The 20,983-nt window shown below is 43.8% G+C and overlaps 1 protein-coding gene across 1 annotated transcript in view; it reads left to right on the top strand.

The window, feature by feature from the left end:
• The window catches only part of CUX1 (cut like homeobox 1), a 363,893-nt gene extending 349,919 nt beyond the window's left edge, over positions 1–13,974 (top strand). The window contains exons 19-23 of the mRNA XM_070932086.1: positions 414–497; positions 1,726–1,782; positions 3,200–3,280; positions 10,233–10,297; positions 11,613–13,974. Coding sequence (XP_070788187.1) covers positions 414–497; positions 1,726–1,782; positions 3,200–3,280; positions 10,233–10,297; positions 11,613–11,673 — 348 coding nt within the window. The 3' untranslated portion in view covers positions 11,674–13,974. The remainder of the gene's footprint in view (positions 1–413; positions 498–1,725; positions 1,783–3,199; positions 3,281–10,232; positions 10,298–11,612) is intronic.
• Positions 13,975–20,983: the final 7,009 nt, after the last annotated feature.

Raw genomic sequence — 20,983 nt, 5'->3', positions numbered from 1 at the left:
CCAAAATGAGTTCTATGGACGCAATTGTTGAGTCTCTTGCTTCAACTCGTCATCCATTTAGTCCATTTTGGCTACATAAGCAATACTACTTCTCTCGTGTTGAACCAATGGTGGTTTGCTCCCGGTTCGGTCCGGTTTTTGCGAACTGGTAGTAAAAGCAGCGGGAGGCTCCGCCCACCTGCCCAGACATCATGGACAATCTGTGGATGCACAGAATGTTCTGTGCATGTGCAGAAGCATGTGTGCTCCCGTTGTGAACCGGTAGTAAAGGTAAGTAGAACCAACCCCTGTGTTGAACCGTCATGTTTGAAGGGGGACAATCAGTTCGGTGTTACTTCTGAACTGACCATTTTCATCCATGCAAGTCACCAGGGACTAAGCATCACTTACAAACTCAATGGTCTCTCTTCCAGGGATCTGGCAGTGATGACACAGAGTTGCGTTACTCTTCTCAATATGAGGAACGCCTGGATCCATTCACCTCTTTCAGTCGAAAGGTAGGGATCTCTGGAGATCTTTCCATATTATTATTATTATTATTATTATTATTATTATTATTATTATTATTATTATTATTATTATTATTCTCCAGCAGTATGTAGTAGCAAAGATTTATCTTCACTGTTGCCTTCTGGCAGAAGATACAGAACAATTAAAACTCGGACCACACATTTTCTGAATAGTTTTTATCCCAGAGCCATAATTGCACTCAACAATGAACTAAAGGGCCACCATCAGTGAGCTGTTGGACAGTATTACTTGGTCTGTTGTGTGGATGTTTGGGTGGTTTAGGGGTGGGGAATTTGTGGTGGGTGGGAGTGTGTTTGGGGATTGTTATGTGTGTTGGACCTGGTCTTTGGGTGCTAAGTGAATTTCATTGTATGGGTATACTGTGTATACACATACAATGACAATAAAGTTATTATTATTATTATCTTCACTGTTCTCAAACGGTTCTGCCAGATTCAGACAGAAATTGCCAGACATGGTTTCTAGCACGCCTACATAAAAATGATAATTTTAGCATTTTTCATGGCATGGTATTTCATTTGAGCTATTTCTTCAATGGGACTTAGTGCCTTTGATAAAATAATCTTCATTGCCTTGATTTATAACCCAGTGAAAGAAGCCAACAGCATTCCCATTTTACCATTGGCAAACTGAGACTATTGGTCAGATATGATCTAGTGCCATTAAGTACAAAGAGGATTTAAAATTTTAAAATGAAATGTTACCTAGCTGGATATTTTAGGCTGATATCCTTCATTTCATTGCAATTAGATGGAGTCTCTTTTAATTTAATTAATTAAGTTAAAGAAATAAGATCTGCTAGGGAATTGAACCACATCTTTTTGCATTCTAGCCAGTGGTAAAATCCATTTTTTTTACTACGGGTTCTGTGGGTGTGGCTTGGTGGGTGTGGCAGGGGTAGGATACTGTAAAATCTCCATTCCCTCCCCACTCCTGGGGGAAGGATACTGTAAAATCTCCATTCCCACCCCACTCTGGAGCCAGCCAGAGGTCATATTTGCTGGTTCTCTGAACTGCTCAAAATTTCTGCTACCGGTTCTCCAGAACCTGTCAGAACCTGCTGGGTTTCACTCCTGATTCTAGCACCAAAGAGATTAAAACTGGAATTAATTCACTGGCTGGGGTTGTTGATTTTTCTGCTCCTCTCTTGGAAGAACCAGTGGTCTTATCTCTGTGTGACTTTTTTATTTGCAGGAACGTCAGAGGAAGTACCAAAGTCTCAGCCCGTGGGATAAAGCCACCCTTAGCCTGGTAAATCCAACTGCTGAAATCTACTTGGTGCAATTAGTCTAATCTTCACAATGGGAGCAGCAGTCACCTTACTTGGAACAGTGCATGTATTACAACAGCATCTTTAGCTTTGCTAGATCCTTCGGAAGTGGACAAAAATTCCAAATCCATTCAGAAGTATCTAGTAGAACGCAGTTAAACAGCAATGATAATTTGCCATTGTATTCCCAGTTCAATCTTTTCCATAGGGAAAGCTTTCTTTACTTGGTAGTTGGGTGAATCCTGTCTCCAGCTTCTCCTCCAGCCAAGAGGGCAGCCAACAAGATATGACCCACTTTAGTCTCACCTACAGATGCATATAAGGACATCCCATAATGGTTGCAGGCAACTATACATTTATCACACAAAAGGGAAAACCTGCCCAGCCTCACCCCGTCAAGACTGGCAAGCCCTGGTTAGCATCTTACCAGCTGCAGTGCTCACAGGCATTATCTGTAATGTGAAGGAGACAAAGTATGCACACAGTGTAGGAATCCAGCAGATCAAATATGCTTTTCAGGGAGATCTTGCCTCATAGCTCTCCCAAATCAGGATCCCTTTCTGAGCAAGAAAGATGAAAGAAAGGGAGAAAGAGATGCTCCAGGAAGTTTGGATGACGTGCCAGCGAGTAAGTCTTTTTTATGGCTGTTTTTCCTGGAATCAGATCCCTGGTCTTTTGGCCAGATCCTCCTGCCTCCGATTCCCCATCAGTTTTGGGTGTGCCGCTTCATTAATTCACTCAGTCCACTTTGCACATCAGACTTCCATTTTCTAAGATGTAGCCTTGTCTCTTTTTCTCTCCCTCTGTCATTGTTGTCCCTTTGTTGTCCCTTTGTCTTGTGCTGTTTTTGTGTTTTCTGTATTGTTCTCTTTTTTTGTTTTGTTTTTTTACAATTGTAAACTGCCAGAGTTGCTGGGAGTTGAATGGCATATAAATTTAATAAATTATTATCATGGTTTACCACAGAGTCAGCCAGATATTAGACTGGTATTTTTGTTCACCTATCAAGTACTTCCCACACACCTGTTTGATGGTGTTAGAGGTATCATCACGAGATTTAAACTTTCTAAGTAAAACTGTCTTTTGCAATTGACTGATAGGGATTTTGTCAAAGCCCAGAGTGTTTAAGTGGTGATCCAGATGTTGTTGTTGTTATGAAATATTTTAGCTTTCATGTCTCTAGAAATCTCAAAAGGGTTAGGGAATGATTTTCCCCCCCAACAGCTGGCAGTCAAAATTCAGGACTTCTCACCATTAGCAAACTTAGAATAAATCCCAGGTTCAGGAAAGTAATCATAAATTGACAGGGAAGTGAACTGCTTCAGAATTTGTGTTTTTTCCCAAGGTCTCAGGCATTCATAACCCTAAAATCTGTCACGATTTTTATTGTCCCTGCAGGGAAGACTTGTCCTTTCCAACAAGATGGCTCGTACTATTGCTTTCTTCTACACACTCTTTTTGCATTGCCTTGTTTTTCTGGTAAGTATGTCCCCTCCTCCAGTGATCGGTTTTGACAAAATGCACATAGTAATAATGCCTTTTTGTGGTACCAGGTAGTCTTTGACTTATGACTATAGTTGAGCCTGGCAATTATGATCATAAGTCTTGACAGTTGTAAAATGGGTCTTCATGTGACCAGACTCGATTTTATGAACTGTTTTGCAGCAGTTATTAGGCAAACCAATTGTTGACTATGAGTTTGTTTTTTTTCCCCAGAGATCAGATATATATGATGGTTTCTGGAAAAAAGTTATAAATTGGGATCATGGGAACATAGGATATTGCAAACAGCCGTAAATGAAGGCCATTTGTCAAGTGCCAAAAATGCAATCATATGAGTAGGGGTGGGTTTCAAAAATTTTAGCAAGGGGTTCTTTGCCCAGTTGCTGGTTAGGCGTGGCCATGGTGGGCATGGCCTAGTTGGCCTCCTGCACCATGGTGGGGGAGGTGTTTCTGCCCTCCCTGGGCTCTGGAGGCTTTCCTCGAGCCAACGGGAGGGCGAAAACGCCCTCCCCAGGCTCCGGAGGCCCTCTGGAAGCTGGAAACAGGCCTTCCCGAACTTCCAGCAGGCCCTTTTTTCACCATCCCTGAGCCTCTGCGCGCACCTTGCACTTACCTGCATCCAAAACAGGCCATGTGGGGACTCCTGGGAGGGGTGGTCGGGGCCAGCCAGGAGTGGGATTTGGGGGTTCTCTGAACTGCATAGAATCTTAGCTAGGGGTTCGGGAGACCCTAGCTGCTGAGCAGTTCAACCCCTGCTCAGAAATAACTTCAGAACTGAGCTGAATGGTTACTAAGTAAGCAGTTGTAAATTGAGGATTACCTGTAGTGGCTACCATCACCACAGCTGATGCTGTTTCTGCTGTTAAGGGCACCATATTTAACAAAAGGAAAGGAGCTAATGCTGGGGTCTACTTAAAGGAAATACCTGGTCCTCTAAACCACTATATCTGAACCACAACAAAATTAAAATCTGCGGATTTCAACTCCCAGAACTCCTCAGGCAACAGGTTGGGTTGGGGAAAGTTGGGGCTATCTAGATTTTTGTTCCAGCCACCCAAAGAAGGTCTGTCTGCTGGCATTATTGATGGAGGGGACTGGGAGCTTGCCTCTTCTGTCAGATCTGGAAAAAGAGGCAGAATTATAGGAATCAGACAGTTCTGCAAATCACCTGGCCTTAGGCCAGGAAGGGCTGTATTGTTCAGTGTTTTTCAATTTTGGCAACTTTTAAGATTTGTGGATTTCAACTTCCAGAATTCCCCAGCCAGCATGCTAGCTGCCAAATTCTGGGGGTTGAAGCCCATACATCTTTAAATTGCTGAGGTTGAGAAATGCAGCTGTAAACTCCCAGGCACAGTATCAATCCCTGCAATTGCCAAAAGTGGGAACTTGCCAAATTGGTAACTTGATAAAAATATCAGACCCTGTCTGTCCCAAGCTGTTCTATTTTGAGCAGTTTAACAAAATACAATTGTCTCCACCAGCTTCCCTTGAGTTCCCTTCTCCAGTTCCAATTGCAGACAGAAGAAGCATTCTTCCATTTGTTTTTAGAAGTATATTTGTTTTGCAACAGCTTTTGTCTTAGAGGTGGAGAAATACATCTTTTAAGAGACTGCATAGAGACAGTCATTTGTGGTCATGCCTGATTTAATGATGACTACTTTTTCTCGTGGTGGATTCACAGCAGGTCCTGTTCAACCAAATAAGGATTAACAAAGTCCTAAAAATGAAGAAAGAACACCGTAACCAGAGAATAATTGCAGATATTAAGATCTTCTTCATCCCCAATTGTTGCCCGTACTGAATGAGGATTGTCCCAAATAGTTGGGGTGGGATAGGCTGGGAGTACCTGATCTACAAGAAAAGTCAGCCACAGGTAGAACAAGTTAAAGAGAAAATAATCTTTACTTTTCCAGCCTAGCTCTTCCCTTCCATAAAATAAAATAAAATAAAATAAAAGGTCTTCCATAAAAATAACTTGTTAAACTCAAGAAATTAAGATTTCTTCTTTAAAAAATGCAATATTAACAATATGTGTTATATACAGGCAGTCCTCGAGCACAAATGGGCACAAAATTTCTGTTGCTAAGTGAGTTGTTAAGTGAGTTTTGCCCCATTTTATAACCTTTCCATATATTCATCTATTTCAGGGTAAAATCTGAGCAAATCCTTTCAAAAGGATGGAAGTAATTTAGTTACTACATAAAAGAAATATTAATATGATTGTTTCTTTGTCCAGAACCTCCTATATACAAAACCAAAAATAATAGCTAGATCTATAAATCATTATAATGGCTAAATATAGTTGAAGAATAGCTGTGAAGATATATGTTTAAAAATATCAGGGGGGTTTTGAGCAGGTCTTCAAACCCATGTTGTATTTATAACGTTTACGTGGTGACACTATTCATAAGAAAGAATAACTAGGATTTACATTTCCCTTATCCTCTCCTGAAAAGTATTCCCAGTGCTTGTTTTAATATCACCCTAGATCTCGGAAATCCTGAGAGGGAGGGAGGGAGAGAGAGAGAGAGAGAGAGAGAGAGGAAGAGGAAGAGGGAAAGAGAGCGGGGGAGAGAGAGAGCGGTGGAGAGAGAGGGGAGAGAGGGACAGAGGGGGAAGAGAGAGGGAGGGACAGAGGGAGGGACAGAGAGGGGGGAGAGAGGGAGAGAGAGAGGAAGAGGGGAAGAGGGGAAGAGAGAGGGAGAAAGAGAGTGGGAGAAAGAGGGAGGGAGAGGGGGGACGAGGGGAGGGGAAGAGAGAGGGAGAGGGAGAAAGAGGGAGGGAGGGAGAGAAAGAGGGAGAGAGAGGGGGGAGAGAGGGGGGGAGAGAGGGAGCGAGAGATGGAGAAAACCAAATGCTGCAAAGGGAGCCTTGGTGGGTGCCTGATTTTTGACAGAAAGGTTTAGGCCTAAAGATGGGGCCTACTCTCAACAGGCCTAGAAGGGATTGAGAGTAGGCCCCTTCTCCCTGTTTTGCAGTCCAGAAAAAGCTGATTATGCTGAGCTTCCCTACAAGATAGAAACATTCCTTGAGGCTAAATAACAGGAACCAGACTGTTCAGTGAAAACGACTGAACGGTTGAATAGATCACTTCCCATGCGCAGGTGGGCAGCTGGCCAGCTTCAGAGTTCAGTTCAAAGAGCTGGCTCTCTACCACATGCAGTGGCTTTGGACCGAGTCATCTTCAGCCACGTGGTGGATGTCCCTGAATATTACAGTCTTCTTAAATGATCCAGACAGTTTTATGGGCCAGAGCCCAAAGTGTAAAAGGATCATGAAACCTTAGCAGAGTAACAGAATAACAGAGTTGGAAGAGACTTTGGAACTTCTCTAGCCCAACCCCCTGCTCAAGGAAGAAATGGTTATCCAATCTCTTCTTAAAAACCTCCAGCATTGGAGCACCCACAACTTCTGGAAGAAAGTTGTTCCACTGATTCTAATTGTTCTAACTGTTCGAGATTTCTCCTTTGTTCTAAGTTGCTTCCCTCCTTGATTAGTTTCCACCCATTGCTTCTTGTCCTGCCCTCAGGTGCTTTGGAGAACAGCTTGACTCCCTCTTCTTTGCGGCAGCCCCTGAGATATTGGAACACTGCTATCATGTCACCCCTGGTCCTTCTTTTCATCAAACTAGACACCCAATTCCTGCAACTGTTCTTCATATGTTTTATCCTCCAGTCCCCTAATTATCTTTGTTGCTCTTCTGTGCATTCTTTCTAGCCTCAATATTTTTTTTATCTTGTGGCAAGCAAAACAGGATGCAATATTCCAAGTGTGGCCTTACCAAGGCATAACGAAGTGGTATTAACACTTCACGTGATCTTGATTCTATCCCTCTGTTAATGCAGCCCAGGATTGCATTGGGTCATATAAGGCATAAGACCTCCTTCGCAAGAGTTTGTTTGGGCTTGATTTGGTCGTGATTATTTTTATTGATGATTCTGCTCACCTAACCCTGAATTCTAAACAACTGACAGCTCTACTTATTCTAAGAACAGAAGAGAAAAAAAGAACCATTGAACTAGAGCAAAAATCTTCAACCTTGGCAACTTTAAGACTTGTGGACTTCAACTCCCAGAGTTCCTCAGCCAGCTGAGTCCACAAGTCTTAAAGTTTAAAGTTTAAAGCTTAAAGAGCCTTGGTAGTACAGTAGGCTAAAGCACCCTGTTATTAAGACCAGCTACCTGCAATTACTGCAGGTTCGAATCTCGCCAGGCTCAAGGTTGACTCAGCCTTCCATCCTTTCTAAGGTAGGTAAATTGAAGACCCAGTTGTGGGGGCAATAAGCTGACTTTGTATAAATATACAAAAGGATGAAGGCTATTGCTTAGCGCATTGTAAGCCACCCTGAGTCTCCGGAGAAGGGCGGCATATAAATCAAATAAAAAAAAAAAAAGTTGCCAAGGTTGGAGACCCCTGAACTAGAGGACTGTATTGAGAGTGACTCATCCAAAGACATTCCATGGGTAAAGATGGACTGGAACGGCATCATGAGCCCTGGACCACGCTTGTTTTTACCTCGCTGTATTAAAGTATTAATTTTGGTGCCTTTTCACTTTTATCTTTTTCTTCTTCTGTTAGGAATTCAGGGCACTGTACTTGAGTTCCTTCCCCTTCTCCTCTCCTCTCCCCTCTACTTCATCCTCCCAACAATCCAAGTGGAAGAGAATGACTGCTGGTTCAAAGTATCTGGCCACCTTTAAACTTGGCCCTTAAAGTAGAGCAGTGCAGTCTCTCTGGGGCAAACCACTTGATAGAAGTCTAGCAATTATGAGGTTCATCTAGGACAGATTCAGGACCATCCCTGAACAGTTTTGGACTAGACACTTTCAGCTCAACTTAAAATGAAGGGAAATCTTCATTAAGCCACCTTCGGCTCCTAGAGGGGGGGAAAAAGTCAAATAAATATTACATTCTGAGCACCCAAAAGTATTTTTATAAAAATTAGATGAAGAAATAAACGTGGCCCAAATCTCATGTGCAGACACAGAGATTATGAGATTCTGCTTTCTGGCTATGTTACCGCCATATTTTATAACTTGTTTGTACTGATTTTGAAGGCCAGGGCTGATCCTCCCTTCTTTTATTTCATCTTTCTTTACCCTAGTGAGGCCTTCCCTCATCCCAGCTGTCAAGTTCCTTTTATCCCAGACAGTGTGATAGACTACACCTCAGTGGTGAAATGTAAAATTTGTTACTACCAATTCTGTGGGCGTGGCTTGGGGGGGGTAATATGACTGAGTGGGCGTGGCCAACTTTTTTTTTTTTACTTTTAAAACCATTTTTTCTACAACCTCTTCGGCTGAAGAGGTTGTAAAAAAATGCTTTTAAAAGCCTCTGACGATCCCAGCTGAGCCGCGCGATCATCAGAGCCTGTTTTTTTTTTACTTTTAAAAGCATTTTTTCGGCCAAAGAGGTTGTAGAAAAAAATGCTTTTAAAAATAAAAAAAAAGCCTCTGATGATCGTGCAGCTCAGCTCGGCAATGGGGGGGGGGGCAGGGATTTTTGCTACTGGTTCTCCGAACCACCCGCCTCCATTGCTACCGGATCAGGCGATTCAATCCGAACCAGGAGCATTTCACCCCTGCTACACCTTCCATCCCTACCTAATGTCAGCGTTCCAGAAAAACCCAACTCCAATTAAAACCTCCAAGGCAAGCATTTTCTCAAAGTTCCATTTATTAGAGTAGGTATACTGGCACATCTGGGAAAACCCGAATCTAAGAGTTCCGGGTTTTCCCTCAGTAAATCAAAACTCCCAAAACCATCCCCTTCACCCATCAATCCATCACAGGGTCCAATCACCATCCGTCCCATCTCGTGACATCACTCCAACCACTCCTTCTCCAGATGCAGGATTGTCCTGACCTTGACCGAAAGGAAGGATGCTATTTTGTCTAACTACATTCCCTCTACCAAATCCCCGCTCCTACTTTCCCACACACAAGAAGATGGCAGCATGGAAGCTTCCGGTCTAATATGGCTTCCAAAGCTGACACCTAGCACATGATGGGCACAAGCCAGAGGAAAACTCTTCTACCTTAATTCACCCCATGGGCTGTCTAGAGGGGCTCATGTGGGACATGAACTGCCGTTCTGAAAAATATGAGTCCAGAAGATCTGTTGCTAAGGGTATTTCTTTTTAATGTGGAACATTAAACCTGAGACATTCCTGTTTACCCATTTTAGATGATCAGTTACAGCAGCGTGCTGCATTGATGAAATGCTTGGGTCTACCCTTAGCTAGGCAGGTTCTCAGCCCTACCTCACAATATCATTACTGAGAGAGGTCTACAGGTGGTCCTTGACTTATGACCACTTTGCTTGTTGGAAACTGGCTGGGATGCTGCAACCGTCATAAATACATGAAGAGCTGCCAACCACCCAAATTTTGATCACATGACTGTGGGGAATAGTGTGACAGTTGTAAGTGCAATGACCAGTTATAAGTGCAATGTTGTAAGTGCAATGACTCTGCTCACCTAATCCTGAATTCTAAACACAAAGTTAGTTTTTTCAGTGCTATTGTAACTGCGAATTATAATTAAATTATAAATTGAGGACTACCTGCAGAAGAGAAAGCTTTTCAAAGGAAAGATACATTATATATTTAACAAATGTAGACAGATGTGCAATCTACAGTACCCAAGTTGGTTCATTTTCTAAAATGCTGCTGTCCAAGTGTGCATGCCACTTCTTTATTTTGCTTTTATTTTTCTTAATCCAAGTAATGAAGTACAAGGTAAGAGACTCCCTGCAGGAACCAGGAAAGGCAGCTGAGGACACTAAGGGTATATTTCTCCAACATGTCAATGCAGACCCAGTGAATTCAGCATTTAAATTAGAACCAATCAGAAGACCCAGTAAGACCATCACAAACCTCCCAGTCATCACAAAACAATTAATAGACTGTCTTTCTTTGGTTCTCCAGGTTCTCTACAAGATAGCTTGGAGCGAGAGCGTGGAAAGAGACTGTTCGGCCTATTGTGCTAAAAAGTAAGTGCCAGAAAAATCAACCCAGGCTAACTAGAACCTGGGCACAGCGTACATTTTTAAAGGCAGTTGCTTTGGCCAAAAGCTGCCTTCTCTTTTGAAAAAGGGGGTGCAGCATTTTAACTGGCCACTTTGCAAGGAGCAACTGCCCCAATTGCTTTTCTGTACTCCCCACAATCTTGCGCCTCACTGAGTTGGCCAACCACCCAGGCTGTTCCTTCATCTTGAAGGGGCTCAAGGTTGACTCAGCCTTCCATCCTTCCAAGGTCGAAAAAATGAGGACCCAGATTGTTAGGGGCAATATGCTGACTCTGTAAAACTGCTTAGAGAGGGTAATAAAGCACTATGAGGCAGTGTATAAGTGCTATTTCTATTGCTATTTTCCTACCCAACCTTGACCCATGAACATGCATCCAAAGATAAAGATGTTTACTGTATTTTTCGGACAATAACACAAACTTTTTTGTCTCCAAAAAGGGAGTGAAAATGTCTGTGCATCTTATAGACCGAATATTGCCGAAGCCCCACCCACCTGTCAGCCGTTTTTGTGCCTCCGCATGACCCATTTTTGGACCTTTTTTCGGCCTATTTTTGGGGCCTTTTTCAGCCCATTTTCAAGGCTTTTCCGGCCCATTTTCAAGGCTTTTTTGGCCCATTTTTAGGCTTTTTTCGGCCAATTTTTTTTGAAAAAAAATGTCTGAAAAAAGACTCAAAATGGGTTGAAAAAAGCCTAAACATGGGTCGAAAAAGCTTCAAAAATGGGCCGAAAAAAGCCTTAAAAATCGGCTGAAAAAAGCCTAAAAAATGGGCCAAAAAAAGCCTCAAAATGGCCCAAAAATAATAGAAAATGGGCTGAAAAAAGCTTAGAAAATGGGCAGAAAAAAGCCTTGATAATGGGCCAAAAAAAAAGGCTGGAAAAGCCCAAAAATGGGGCACGCGGAGGCCAAAAACACTTTTTTTGTTGATTTCCTCTTCTAAATTTAGGTCCATTTTATAGTCCGAAAAGTACGGTAATTTATTAATTTTTACATTTCTTCCTTTATGGCATGCAGCCTAAATATCAAAAGCTAAGACTGCTTTATCCTTGGGTTCTGCTTTGGATCTATAGGAGCAGGGAGAGGGTTCTGACACCCACCTCCAGGGAGCAACCCTGAACCATGGACCCAGGGCAGAACCAATTCAGCATCATGTTCACTGTCTTCTCCCCAGATTACTTAGTTGGATGAATTAATTCCCTTCAATCCATGAAACATGCTGTAAATCATAGTGACATGATGTACTAAATGTGCTGATGCAAACTTTAACTTGTTTCTTCCAGGTACGCCGACCACCTGCACAAGTTCCATGAGAATGGAGACAATGGGAACATCTGGAAGTGAAAAGTGGAGCCACGCACGAGTGGACTAAGCCTATTCCCCACCCCAGAGCTGCCTTGCTGTCACCCTCATCCTTCTCTTCTTCTTCCCCTACAAAAATGTTGATGGATCCAAAACAATCGAATAACTAGAGCTAAATACTTTGCATCCCATGGCCCCTAAATCCATGTTTGCTCCCTCCCTCCTTCCAAGTATTCTTCCAAGCAAATATCACTAACATTTGACAGAAAATTGCTCATTTCAGCAGTCACAGATTTTGTTTCTCTAGGCCAGTGTTTCTCAGCCTTGGTGACTTTAAGATCTGTGGACTTCAACTCCCAGAATTCCCCAACCAGCACAGCTTCTGGAAGTTGAATTCTGGGAGTTGAAGTCCACAGATCTTAAAGTCACCAAGGCTGAGAAACACTGGCCTAGGCAAAATTGCATTAAACATCTGGCCAATTGAACACATATATTTGAATGAAGAAAATATAAAAACCCACAATTTTAGCAATGTTGCCCCCACATTCCCTGCTGTTCTCTTGCAATGGGGTGGATAGTGATGTTTGGCTGATAAAATTGCCCACCTGTAATTTAGAGAAAGGGGAGGTCCTTGAATTTCACTCAATGGTCTCTAGCTGTGACAGATTCACACATCCCGGTAGATTTTTAGCTCTGCCTTGGAGACACATTTGTTTCATACAGCAATCAAAACTGTGAACATTCCAGATTGCCCACATGAACAGCTGCAGGCGCTCCTTGGGGAGATCGATGTTGAGATAGCCTGGGAGACTTATTATATTTACATGTGAGTGTGACCAATTGAAGTCAACCCCAGGGGATTGAAGTTTGGCTTGTCTCAAGTGGGGAAGTTGAATTGTTTCTTAAAACTTGTCCATTAGGGCATTTTTCTAAGATCGTCAAAAGAATCAAATATCCTACAATGTCATTGATTTAACTTGATTTCTAATTCTTTAAGTTAGTGTTTCTCAACCTTGGCAGCTTTAAGACGGGTGGACTTCAACTCCCAGAATTCCCCATCCAGCATAGCATAGCTGGCTGCTGGGGAATTCTGGGAATTGAAGTCGACTTGTCTTAAAGTTGCCAAAGTTGAGAAACACGGCTTTAAATCATTATTTCAAAGATAGGAACAAATTATACCTGTGAGTATTCTTTCAATTTCTCTTCTTCCTGATCTGCTCAGTTGACAGAACAGGTTTTTATTTCTAAAATCCCATCCCTGTGACGCCCAAATAGATCATGGTTTGCATGAGTTCTCTGAATTCTTGAGTAACCTGCTTTCTGCTTATTGTGCAAATCATCCTGCCTGGCTTTTTAAAAAATATATATATTTTATTCAGCAAAGGAAATCTTGTAATCATCCAGACATAGGAGAGAAATTGTGTGTGTGTGCAGACGGCTCCAGGGATGTGTCAAAAACAGTCAAGATGGCATGATCAAACCCCATCCCTTTTGAAAGACTCAGGACTTTGATTATGAGGCCACAGCCTCCATCTTGGCTTATTTGACCCCCTGTGGATGCCTCATAAAAGCTCTTTTCCTCATGATGGCACGGTAGATCAGAAAACACAAAGCCACTGGTGTATGTTAAGTTTCTTCAATAGATTTCAGAGCTTCCTCCCAGGTTTGACCTCCGGGTGTAAATTTCTGCCATTCTGAAATAAATATCCTTACCAGGATAATAGCATTGCTAAATAAATCCCTTCTAAAGAAAGGAGCCACTCTCTGCTAACAGTGGAGGTGCTTTCTGTTTAACCAGAGAAGAAAATGCTCTCTAGAAAAGCGTGCAACCTTCACGTCAATTCTTTGTTAATTCTGTTGTGATTTATAGATTCCCCGCATTGTGAACAACTGGGGAAGCCCCAGCCAGTCTGTTTGGCCAGTTTGCGACTGAATAATGCAACTATTAATCACAGGCAGAGAAAGGAAGGGGCTAAGCTGGGTGACTCCACTGCACGCTACTGGCGGCGTCTGTAAAACAACAACGCGTTTTGTTTAAGGCTCCAGTTTGAAGTGGAAAAACAAACATTGAGAAAAGACAGCTTATCGGCTTTGGAAGTGGCATAGTAAATATTCTTCCTTTTGCGTGGAGGCAGGAAATTTCTGTTGCAGAACAGCTTTTCCTCTTCCTTACTCAGTAGGGTGGAGCAACATAGCAATACACTGGGCAGAATTAAGAGATGGGTCATGTCCTGGGAAGGTACGCAGAAAGATGCCGTCTTCTTCCAGATGTGCCGACTTTTTGGTCTTCTAAAAAATCCAGGGATTTCTGAATGTTAGCGTTTAATAATTTTGCAATCAAGGGGCGGGTGTGTGGGGAGGGGGGTTAGTGCTGATTGAAAGACTCTTGCTTTTTCTCTTCTCTTCCAATGTTGAATAAATTGCTTTACCTGCATTTAATGCAATGTGGTTGATTTTTTTTTTTATCCAAAGCAAATTTTCAATTTCAATTTAATTCAATTTATATGCCGCCCCTCTGAGGACTCAGGGTGGCTCACAATACATTTAAAATCCTAATAAAAAACATTTAAAAATTTAAAACATTAAAACTCATTCACACCATTCATGGCCGGATCTCGCCAGATCGCAAGAGTGAGATCAACGGCCCCAGGCCTGCCGGAAAAGCCAGGTCTTCTCCGCTTTTCGGAAGGCCAATAGGGTGAGGATGGTCCGGACCTCAGGAGGTAACTGGTTCCAGAGAGCTGGGGCAGCCACAGAGAAGGCCCTCCCCTGCGGGCCCGCCAGCCGGCATTGTTTAGCTGACGGGACCCGGAGGAGACCAACTCTGTGGGATCTTACCGGTCGCTGGGAGCTATGCGGTAGAAGGCGGTCTCGAAGATAACTTGGCCCTGAGCCATGTAGGGCTTTAAAGGTAATAACCAACACCTTGAATTGTGACCGGAGACCAATAGGGAGCCAGTGCAGCTCGCAGAGAATTGGTGTAATGTGGGTGTACCTAGGTGCACCCACGACAGCTCACGCGGCTGCGTTCTGGACCAATTGTAGTCTCCGAACACTTTTCAAGGGTAGCCCCATGTAGAGTGCGTTGCAATAATCTAACCATGAGGTGACAAGGGCATGAGTGACCGTGAGGAGAGCCTCCCAATCCAAGTAGGGTCACCAGGTAATTGGTACACCAGGCGAACCTGTGCAAAGGTCCCCCTAGCCACAGCTGTCAGCTGTTGCTCTAATCTTAGCTGAGAGTCTAGGAGGACACCCAAATTACGAGCCCGTTCTGAGGGGGACAATTTCTCTTTCCAGTTCCCAAAAGAAAAAGAAAAAGAAAAAAAACTGAAAGAAAAATGGATTTATTTATTTTTTTGCCTGTGGTTTGTAATATCTGAATCATTTATGAATGCCAGGCAATGGACTGATAGGTAAGCCTGTGGCTGGAGCAGTTAGATTTTTTTAGCCCCGCGTTAAATTCAAATGAGTGGTGCAAATCCAGGCACATTTCTGTCAAGAGTTGAAACAAAACATTCGCAGGACTGTTTTAACCAACCTGGCATGGTTGGTTTGTTTGTTTTCCTCCAGTAAGTGATGCCTCTGGAACGATGTTTCTAAATCTCAGCAACTTTAAGATGGACTTCAACTCCCAGAATTACTTCCCTGCCTGGTTGGGGAATTCTGGGAGTTGAAGGCCATCCAGCTTAAAGTTGCTAAAGCTGAGAAACGCCACTCCAGAAGATGGCAGGAATGAGAGGCTGATATTTTGACCTCTTTACTGCCATCTATCAGTCATCCGAAGACTTGCAGCTTGGATTTGTATCTCATTCCATTCATATATTACTTGCCACTGGGGAAATTACTTTGAAGCAAAAGAAAACGCTTCTTCATGGCAATAGAAAAAGAGAGATAAAGGCTGGGTTATAATGCTGACTCAGCATTGCTTAAGCTTGTAGATGACAAGATAATGTGTCCTGCTTGGCCCTTCTTAATCTTTCAGCAGCTTTTAATACCTTCAGTTATGATATCCTTCTGGCCTAGGACCAGACAATGCAGGCAATGGATTTGTTTGGCAACTGCCACAAAAAAGGGTCATAAAATCGGGTGTGGTCACCTGGTGATTCATTTAATGACTGGCACAGTTTACCACTATACCCAGTTATGATCCTAGGTCAAGGACTAATTCTAGTCTGGTTTCATGTTTTGTTTGCTGCCGAGAATTCCACAGATTAGGAAGCGGCTATGTAGATTGGGTGAGAGAGGGAAACAGACGGACGTCCATTTAAGTGTTAAATGAGCGATGCTCCATCTTACAACCTGTTTTGCCACCGTTGTTAAGCAAATCACTGCTGTTGTCAGGCGAATCACGCAATTATTGATTTTGGCCAGGGGTGAAATCCAGCAGGTTCTGGAGAACCAGTAGTGGAAATTTTGAGTAGTTCGGAGAACCAGCAAATACCTCCTCTGGCTGGCCCCAGACTGGGGTGGGAATGGAGATTTTGCAATATCCTTCCCCCAGGAGTGGGGAGGGAATGGGGATTTTACAGTATCCTTCCCCTGCCACGCCCACCAAGCCACACCCACAGAACCGGTAGGGAAAAATTCTGGATTTCACCCCTGATTCTGGCTTCTCCCATTGATTCGTTGGAAGCCGGCTGGGAAGGCTATAAAGGATGATCACATGATCTGGGTCAGTGCAACGGTCATAAAGACATGCCAGTTGCCAAGTCCCCAGATTTTGATCATGTGACTTTCACGATGCTCCAACTGTCATAAGTGTGAAAACTGGTCATAAGTCACTTTTTTCAGTCTCATTGTAACTTTGAATGGTCACTCAATGACTGGGGCCTTACTCAAACTTTTGGCCAGACTCCAAAATAAACTTTTTTAAAAAAAATTACAGGGAATTCTCTGTTCCTCTTCCCCTTGCAAGCCAAAAGTTAGCACAGTGTGGAAGAGCCGCTCAAAATGGAATTACGTATTTCAGCAGCTAGGCTGACGTAAAACGGTCGCGGGAATGGAGCTGATCTCTGCTGGGCTGGAAACTTGATGACGCCAGAGCAGAAGGCAGCTCCTGATTGCCAGGGAAGATCTTCCTCTTAACTGAAACATCTTATTCTCCCATTTCCTCTTTCTGCATAACCTTTCAACAACTGTCTCAGCTGTTAGATGACTATCGGAAATCAGCGTCTGGGCTATGGCTTTCTGTTTTATTAACTTGTTATTATATTGATTGTGTTTATATCCTGGGGTGGGGGTTTTTTTTCTGTCTTGAAGACAGAAGCAAGGCAGCTTCTAGGGAGGAAGGATCTCCCCTAATTTTATCCTCCCAATAATGACCCTGAAGGTAAGCAAGGCTAGAGGAGTCACTAGCCTAAAGTCACCTTGTGAGCTCCAAATCTATGCGCGGACTTGAGCTCTGATCCAAGTCCAATGAGCCAAGAGGGATTCTCCAAGCCTTTAAGCATTACAGAATACAGACGAACATCATTGAAAGGGACTTTGGAGGTTCTCTAGACCAGGGGTCAGCAACCTGCAGCTCTGGAGCCGCATCTGGCTCTTTCACCCCTGTGCTGCAACTCCCTGTCACTCAAAATATGCATCAACAACCGCCAATGTGCGACATCTGCCAGCACGCTATTTATTGAGCTTTTCAACCCCTGGTAGCCCAACCATGGATAAATCCAAGAAAAGAAAAGTTTCAGAAGAAAACAGAACATTTAATTCAACTACATATGCTAGTTTTGTGGCCGCTCAAGAAATAGTCAGGCACGGGAAGGGTTTTGTGGCTCCCGGTGTTTTCTTTTCTGTGGGAAACAGGTCCAAATGGCTCTTTGAGTGTTTAAAGTTGCAGACCCCTGCTCTAGACCAATTCCCTGCTTGAGCAGGAGACCCTATATCAGTGGATGGTGAATCTTTTCGGCACTGAGTGCCCAAACTGGAACGTGCGTGCGTGCCGGAGCCCTGGAAACTGAAAGACCAGTTGCCCGGTGTGCATTTGCGTGCCAGCCACCTGGTCTGGTTTCTTCGCAAGTGCCAGGGCTGGTCTTTGCGTTTCCGGGGCTTTCTGCATGTGTGAAGATCACATGGCCAGCACGCATGCATGCACCGGAAACCAGAAGAGCAGCTGGTGATGGCACATGTGCCTACAGAGAGGGCTCTATGTGCCACCTCTGGCACGCATGCCATAAGTTCAGCATCATGGCCCTATACCAGTGATGGCTAACCTTTTCTGGACCGAGTGCCCAAACCGTGCGTGTGCGTGCATGAATGCGCATGAGTGCGCCCGAACCCCCAAAATGTGATGCACGCATGGGGCCCCCTGCATGCACCCCCTTGCACACGCCCCTGCACATGTGCACACAGCTCCCCTGCACACGCCCCACCCCCTACACGTGCGGCAGAGACTTGTAGACCAGCTGGCCAGTGGGAGGTGCGCGCGCATGCGCAGCAGAGCTGAACTGGAGTGACAACTCATGTGCCACCAGAGAGGGCGCTGTGTGCCACTTCTGTCACACATGTCATAGGTTCGCCATAATGGCTCTATATCATTCCGGACAAGTGACTGTCCCATCACTTCTTAAACACCTTCAGTGATTTTAAACTGGTACAAGATTTTGGAGAAAAATGAAATGCCCTTCAGCAAACTGGACTTTCTGATAGTGGCCAGCTAGAGTGAACTCAATGGCATATATAAAGTTTGCTACCATAAAATGAATGTTACGAAGCTGCCCTCTGACTGCCACACACTGTAACTCATTTCTGTGGCTTTTCTCCAACAGCTGGAAGCTAAATTCCAACTGCTCAAAATGATCCATCCACGGCTATTGTAGATCTGCTCAGTACTGTAAAAGCCAGCCTTTCTAGAATTTTTTTTTTAAAATCCTATTTTGCAAGTCTGGTATTGTAATCTTGATGATTCTTATTGGAAGCTGGTTTGACTGTGGTTTTCCATGCCTGTATGTTTTTTCCCGAGCATTTTTTAAACAGCAATATATAGGCGATTCTCTACTCAAGATAAGAAGAAATTAATAAAATTGTTGTGCTGGTAATTAGTCTGCATCTGAGAGGGTTTTTTTTTTTTAATTTGATTTATATGCCACCCTTCTCCGAAGACTCAGGGCGGCTTACAATGTGCTCAGCAATAGCCTTCATCCTTTTGTATATTTATACAAAGTCAGCTTATTGCCCCCACAACTGGGTCCTCAATTTACCTACCTTAGAAAGGATGGAAGGCTGAGTCAACCTTAAGCCTTGGCGAGATTCGAACCCTGCAGTAATTGCAGGCAGCTGGTCTTAATAACCAGCTTAATAACAGGGTGCCTTAAACCACTGTACTACCAAGGCTCACAGTTTAATGCAGGGGTCAGCAACCTACGGCTCCGGAGCCTCATGGGGCTCTTTGGGCCCTCTGCTGTGGCTCCCTATAAGGTGATCCCACCACTGGCTGGCCACGTCCCTTGCCCTCCCTCCCAGTCACTCCTCGCCTGGCCTGAGAAGGTAAGGGCGATGGTGGGGGATGGAGAAGCAGCCAGGGCAGAGACAGAGAGATACAGAGAGAGAGGGAGAGGGTGGGGAGAGGGAGGGGGGAGAGAGAGATGTCAAAAGGATTTTGTGGTTCCCGGTGTTTTTTAACAACTGGTTCTCTGCCCTAATGACCAGCTGGGTAGGCGTGGCTGGGGGGGGGGTCATGTGACCCGTGGAAGTGAGTGACATCGAATTGGCCATGCCCAACCAGGTTTTGTGGCTCTTTGAGTATTTAAGGTTGCAGACCCCTGGTTTAATGGAGGCCTATCTTGCTCCTCAAATTGGGCAGAGACTAAGCAAAGAACAAGTGAGATACATGGAAATGATGGGTCAAAATATTTCTTCCTTTTCCAATACTGCTTTTATTGCTGACATCCTCTTCTTTCCTCTCTCCCCCCCACCTTATTTCATTCTGCCAATTCCTCCAGTAGTGGATTTCAAATCCCGGCGCTACCGGTTCGCTATTGGGAGCGCACGGTGCTTCTGCAAATGCACATAAGGTTCTGCGCATGCCCAGAGCGTTTTTGATGAGCCTCCCACTGCCGCCGCTACCGGTTCGCCCAAACCGGAGCGAACCAGTAACACCCACCACTGAATTCCTCCCACTCCCACGTTTCCCAAAGTGGGATCACATATAATAAAATATACAGGTAGTCCTTGATTTACATTCATTTAGCGATTGTTCAAAGTTGCAGCAGCACTGGAAGAAAAGTGACTTATGACCAATCCTCACATGACCGTCATAAGTCCACTCACAACTGTGGACCGTCTTCACAATCACATGATCAAAATGTGGGCCCTTGGGAACCAGCATGTATTTACGATGGTTGCAGGGTCATCTGATCGCCAGCTGGCTTCTGACAAGCAAAGTCAGTGAGTGAAGCCAGATTTGCTTAACAGCCACACAATTCACTCAACCACTGAAGTGACTCACTTAACAACTGCGGCCAAAAAAAAAGAAAGTTGTGAAATCAGGCATGACTCACTTCACCGCCACCTTGCTTAGCAAAGGAAATTCTGATCATATGTCAAGGACTAGCTAGAGTGATTTTGCAACATCATCAACAAGTGAATGACTAAAGAAGAGCAAGTTCAAGGAAAAGACTATTGTTCAAAAGCTGCAACTCTAGCCCAGCCTAAAACAAAATAAAACAATGCTATGGGAGAACAGAGAGGGTGGATCCATCTTGTTCTCATCATTAGCTGACATGTGATTTTATTCTTCCAAATTTATTTATTTATTTATTTATTTATTTATTTATTTATTTATTTATTTATTTATTATATTTCTATACCGCCTTTCTCCCGTAGGACTCAAGGCAGTGTACAGTCAAGAAAAATATAGATACACAAACATCATAAAATTGCTAATTGTCAGTGATGGTACCAGCTGACTATACTGGGACGCCGGAAGCCACAGCCACTCGGTCTTGGAGGGGTTGAGTCTGAGCTTGTTTCTCCCCATCCAGATCCGCACGGCCTCCAGGCAACGGGACATCACAGCAAGGGCATCATTGGTGTGGTCTGGGGTGGAGATGTATAGCTGTGTGTCATCAGCATACTGATGAACACTCACTCCGAAACTACGGATGATCTTGCCTAGCGGTTTTACATAAATGTTGAACAAATGATCAACTGATCAGAATTTGGGGGAAATCCGACATGCTGTGTCCACAATTTATTTGGAGAAGTTACAACTGCAACGTCTGCATTAGTTAGGAGTTCAACTGACAGTTCAGTGTTGGAGACCAAATCTGGGATCCTATCAACATCATAGGACGTCAGCTGTCTTTGCAGGAGCTTCTTTTTGTAATCTTCAGGAAGTGGCTTGTCTTAAGAT

The sequence above is a fragment of the Pituophis catenifer genome, unplaced genomic scaffold (genome assembly GCF_029215685.1).
Source record: "Pituophis catenifer annectens isolate HBS135680 unplaced genomic scaffold, rPitCat1.0.hap2 SCAF_1, whole genome shotgun sequence".
NCBI classification, from domain to species: Eukaryota; Metazoa; Chordata; class Lepidosauria; order Squamata; family Colubridae; genus Pituophis; species Pituophis catenifer.
This window is presented reverse-complemented; position numbering and strand designations above follow the sequence as displayed.